Source organism: Palaemon carinicauda, chromosome 5 (genome assembly GCF_036898095.1).
Source record: "Palaemon carinicauda isolate YSFRI2023 chromosome 5, ASM3689809v2, whole genome shotgun sequence".
NCBI lineage: Eukaryota > Metazoa > Arthropoda > Malacostraca > Decapoda > Palaemonidae > Palaemon > Palaemon carinicauda.
The window spans coordinates 35264696-35270137 of record NC_090729.1 but is presented as its reverse complement, the minus strand read 5'-3'; the positions used below and the strand labels follow the sequence as shown (position 1 = coordinate 35270137).

The window sequence follows — 5442 nt, the reverse complement described above, 5'->3', positions numbered from 1 at the left end:
CGTATCTAAAGCCCAGTTGTTACAAAACTAGTGTATTTAAACAGAGAAAAATTCCATGAGCAAAAATCCCACAGAACCCATTAGTGTAGAAAGAATTTATCTCCCGGTGTTGGGTAAGAATCAGCCGTGCCTGAAGATCGGCACGATGTCTAACATCTTCAGAAAGCCATTCTCACCCTTTTTTAAAAGTAAGGGACGTTAAGATAGAGGACAGTACTCTACTAAAGAGACTTTAATTTTTCCGATTAATAGAGGCATTTATTAATATTTTTTTTATCCTTTACTCTCTTTGACAAAATTGTTAATATATTTCTTAATGATATTTTTCAGCCCATATATAAATGTCCTGAGGTTCCCAAAAAACTAGTGTATGTATCAATGTCATATGTGAGGCATAATTTTTCAAAAACAAGTTCAATACAGCCCTCAACACACTGTATCCATATGTCAATTTGAAGTTTATATTAAAATACACTTTAAATATTGGAAAACATTTCAGGTTGAAAGACACCCTACCGGAGTTGATGCGGTCCTTCGGTGTTTACAAGTATACTTGTCCAAAATGTAATTTTGGAAACTATATCCGCCTACCCGACAATTAATGAAGGTCCTCATCAATTCCATAGAGTTGTCAGGCATCGCACTGGCTCCCTATTAAAATCCGAATAATTACTATCAATTAAAAATCACTCATACTCACGTAAAACTCATATCCAATACAACCATTTTAAAATTCCTTCCCAGACATCCGACTGCCTTTATGCTAGGTTTTCACTATGTTCCCGGCAGCCCCGGCAGCCCCGTTTTCTCGAAATGTAGCGCAACGTGTAATTTTTGCCATTTTTTCCTCCATATTCAAGGTTTGTAACGGCATTCTAAGTTTTCTTGCGATCTACCACGGTGTCCGCGACATGCCGTGGGAAGAGGGGACGAGACTTCCCCCGGAGGCTCACAGGCGCACTACGGTTTGGCCTGTGGTGTACCACGAATATAAACACGTTCCCCCTAGGCCTGTCACTTTCAAATAAGGTCTTTCACGTTCAGATAGGGTGCCTAACGTTTTTGCCGTTCTGATCAGGGTCAGACACATATTTACCATTTTGCCAAGGCTTTCAACGGACGAAATGTGGACCCCGGACAGCTTTGGAGCACGTTTGTGACCATGGTATAAAAACGAGGGCCTCCCAAGGAAAATCAATAATTTCTTCTAACCTTTGACGAGACAACATCATGGATTCCAACGATGACGATTTTGTGTTTGCCTATTTGCTCAGTTTATATATACAATCTCTTCGTCAAATCGGAGGTCAAAAAGGGAGAGCTAGAGAGCGGCTGGTGAGAAGGAGAATGAGAAGGCAATGATCAACGTGGGTGCGTGAATGGTTGTCAGAAGATAGGCGGCTGAGACTTGGCCATTACTCAAGATTTCTCGTAAGAAAACTCTGCACTGAAGATGTTTCTTCATTCCAGAACTATTTGAGATTGACTTCAGAGATATTTGACGAGGTTTTAGAAAGAATAACACCAGCCATTGAGAGACAAGACACGAGGTTCCGTTCTGCACTGCCACCTGGACTGAAGTTGTCCATAACTCTAAGACATCGGGCCACCGGAGACAATTACTCTTTACTTTCTTATGCGTTCCGGTGCAGCAAAACAGCCATCTCCGCTATGGTGCCAGAAGTGTGCAAGGCAATTGTGGAAGTATACAAGGATGAAGTGTTCGCAGTACCAGTGACGCCTGATGAGTGGCGAGCTCTTGCGCAGGAGTTCGAAGACAAGTGGAATGTACCTCATGAAGTTGGTGCTCTTGACGGGAAACATTTCTCTATAAAAAAGCCGCCTAACACAGGATACGTGTATCATAACTACAAGGGCTTTTTCAGTATCCCTCTCGTTGCCTTGGTTGACGCCCAGTACCGTTTCATATGGATTGAACAAGGAGGAGTTGGACACATATCTCATGCCCAAATCTACTATGACTCAGAGCTCAGTGAACTACTCGAAGAAAACTGGATAGGATTGCCTCCATCATGTCCTCTCCCCAACGACGATGAGAATCAGGACATCCTACACATCATCATGGGAGACGATGCATTTGCCTTAAGAAGCTACCTCATGAAACCATATGGAACATGAGCAATGCAACGAGAGGAACACATTTAGAATTACCGGATCTCTCGCGGTAGACGTGTGGTGGAAAATGGGTTTGGGATTCTGGCTAAACGATTCAGAAGATTCCTTGGAACTTTAGAACAGGCACCAGACACAGGTAAGTGTGAGCATGGTATTTCACCAATGTTCTCATAGTAGCAAGTACTATCGTTTGTAATATTACTTTAACATATGACAATTTTATGGAAATATTTGTATGATGGTTATTTGTATTGTACTTAATATTACATATCTCTAAAGTATGTGTGATACTATGCATGAATTTCAATTTCACAACAGTGCGAGACATTATTGAAGCTGCTGTTGTGCTCCATAACCTCCAAAGGCGAAGGATTACAGTCATTCCAGTGAACGATGTGGACCATGAGGACGACGAACACAATCTGCTCCCTGGTAACTGGAGGGATGTGGTACAATGGCAGGACATGGATGAGCCACCAGAAGGAAGGAATAGAGACACTCTAGATGCAAAAGAACAACGAGAGTACCTTAAAGGGTACTTCAACTCTCCTGCTGGTGCTGTTGCGTGGCAGGACAGCATGATCACTCCCCATTGAAAGTCACCTGACTCACGTTTGAGGAAACTCTTGTTAAAAGAGTGCACTTCATTGACAGAACATAGATAAAACAAATCATAATAACAATAATAAAACTCATCAATTCTTCCTTATATAAATCAAGTTAAAACATACAAAAATAATGTACTTTGTTATCAATAAATGTATTAGCCTTTAATTTTTCCTGAAACCAAAGGTCTTATATATATATATATATATATATATATATATATATATATATATATATATATATATATATATATATATGTCATATTCGCCATAATAAGCATTTCAGTATTTTGTCATCAATGAATAAAGCTTAAATTTCTAATTTTAATTTTTAATTCATATTCATTTTTCAAAATAAAAATGAAAATGATCTATCATAAATCAGTTCATATCTTAAACATGTTTTATTTTAACTGAAACAGAATCTCTATCAAGAAAAAAAAATTGGGTTTAATCTGAGCTAAATGTTCTCAAACATGTTTTAATACTTCAATCATTTAAACTTTACATAAGTCTATGTCTTCGTGGATGATGTGTCACTGGCCCTTCTCTCCGGCTTGGGGGTTGATAAATTGCTGTTCAACTGACCCAGTAAGGAGGCGAAGGAGGGGGGAGACTCCATCACTTGGTTGTATGAGTCTGCAACAACGCAATCGGCAGCTGTCGATGGCTCCTGCGCTGTCAACACTGACTGTGACTGTGGCTGACTTTCGGAACTTGGTTGCGGACATATGATGTTCATCCCCGGAAATTGCTCCTGCACCCAAGGTCTGTCCATGGAGTGCCAAACACTCGGAAGGTTGGTCACCTCCGCAGGCCAAAGGGGGGGAGGGGTGGCTGCCAGCACCTGTCCGACGTCCCCCTTGGCCGACTCGGATGTGTAGGACGCTGTGCTGGAGCATCGCCATACCAGGGATGGGGTGATTGCTGTGCTATCGGCCGAAAATGTTGGTAGTCAGCCTCAACTTAGCATTCATGCAGAATCACCATAATGCGGGATTCTGCAGTGCGCTGAATGCCTGGTTGCTGGTTCTGCAAAGCTCCATCCACGTACGAACCAAATGCATTGGCTGGGTGTACTTAGTACTGTCTCTTTGCGATGAACATTTCTAACAGATGAGCTAGCACATCAAGATACGCACTAGCTGCAGAGGAGTAGGTGGAGACTGGAGTGCTGGCAGGTGTAGCGCCCTCTGCTGACTCACACGGGGACGGAGTAGGGAGTGGGGCGTCATCAGGATGACCCTAAGGAGGTGCACCAGCAGAAGCAGATGGCTGCACGCGTTTTGCGAAGGACGCCATTGTCTGTCTTTGGATATGCGTAATATGTTCATATAGGAATTGAAAACGCTGTCATATCCACCTGATGAAATAGAAATTGAAGTATATAAGCATCACCATGTAAGCAAATATCGTTGTATAGATTTTCATTCATTACATAGTGTTTCCACATTTTATTAAGGGGACCATCCTCCATGGTGTTTTGACATAACAACTTTCAGCCAATTATTTTTACAAATAACAAAGATGTAGCGGTCTTTAAATTATGACGTCATCCTTACTGCGTCGTCTACATGACTGAGTTTGACAGACTCGTAGTTCTCTCTCTCTCTCTCTCTCTCTCTCTCTCTCTCTCTCTCTCTCTCTCTCTCTCTCTCTCTCTCTCTTTCGAAATCTCGTACTTCTGGCAGAAATTAAAGGCATTGGTAGAGGGTGGGCAAATGAAAACTACCAGCTACGAGAACATCACCAAGTTTCCAAAGACGTATAGAAATTACAATGAATGTGTTTATTTACTATAAGTTCGTATGTAGATTATGGTTTCACAACGTCTTCTGGAACTTTATAGAAATGCCAATGTTACATAAGGTGATAGAAAGAACAAAAAGTAAGTGGAGAACAAGAAAAAAGAACCAAGAAAGAGGGAAACATGAATAAGAGTACAAAGCTGAAACCTGCTAACTAAAACACTGGCGACAATGAGATATCGCTGGCAACTTGTAACATAAGAATAGTAAACTGAGGGTCCAAATACCTCGTTTAGGGTGCTCTTTATGTAGGAATAAACAATAAAAGTTATCATAATAATATTATATTGATTTCTTTAAGAAAAGAAGCGAAAATTTGTTGCAAATCTTTGGGAGCTCATAACTCAAAAACATACTTATTCACACTTAGGTACATTTTTCTCACTTATTTGTTGTTTGATATTAGAGAGAAAGATATCATTAAACAGAAGAAAAAAAAATCCCACAATTCTGTCAGGGGAAATTTGAATTTTCTTTTTGCATTTTTTTCACGATTATTTTCCTTCTAGACGAGGAAAAAATAAAATAAAAAGTCATTCAAAAAAACAGGAAGGAAAATCAAAATTCTGTGACAATTGTTCGGTTGATAGAGTAGTTTTTATGGTATAAGTTTACATACAATTGGTATTATAGTAGTTGGGAAAAATGTACCTAAATTTCTTTTTTAAATCATGATTTTTGCTAATAAATCCAAAAGTTTTTGATCAAATGACTTGAAATTTGTATATGATGAAGTTATTATAAATGTCTAAAACATATATATAAATGGTGTAATTTGGATCATTAGAAAAAAAAATTGGCGGACATGGCGGACGGTCCCCTTAAACTATTCAAAGGGCTGTTACTAAAACATCATTACATGTATATTGAAGGTCCACGTTCAGAAATAAGGT

General features: G+C 39.6%; 1 protein-coding gene across 1 annotated transcript; it reads left to right on the top strand.

Moving 5' to 3' along the window:
• The first annotated feature begins 911 nt into the window (after nucleotides 1–911).
• Nucleotides 912–2139, top strand: LOC137640832 (putative nuclease HARBI1). Its single transcript, XM_068373300.1, has 2 exons — nucleotides 912–965; nucleotides 1471–2139. The coding sequence occupies exons 1-2, from the start codon at nucleotides 912–914 to the stop codon at nucleotides 2137–2139; spliced, it is 723 nt and encodes a 240-aa protein (XP_068229401.1).
• The last annotated feature ends 3303 nt before the right edge of the window (nucleotides 2140–5442 follow it).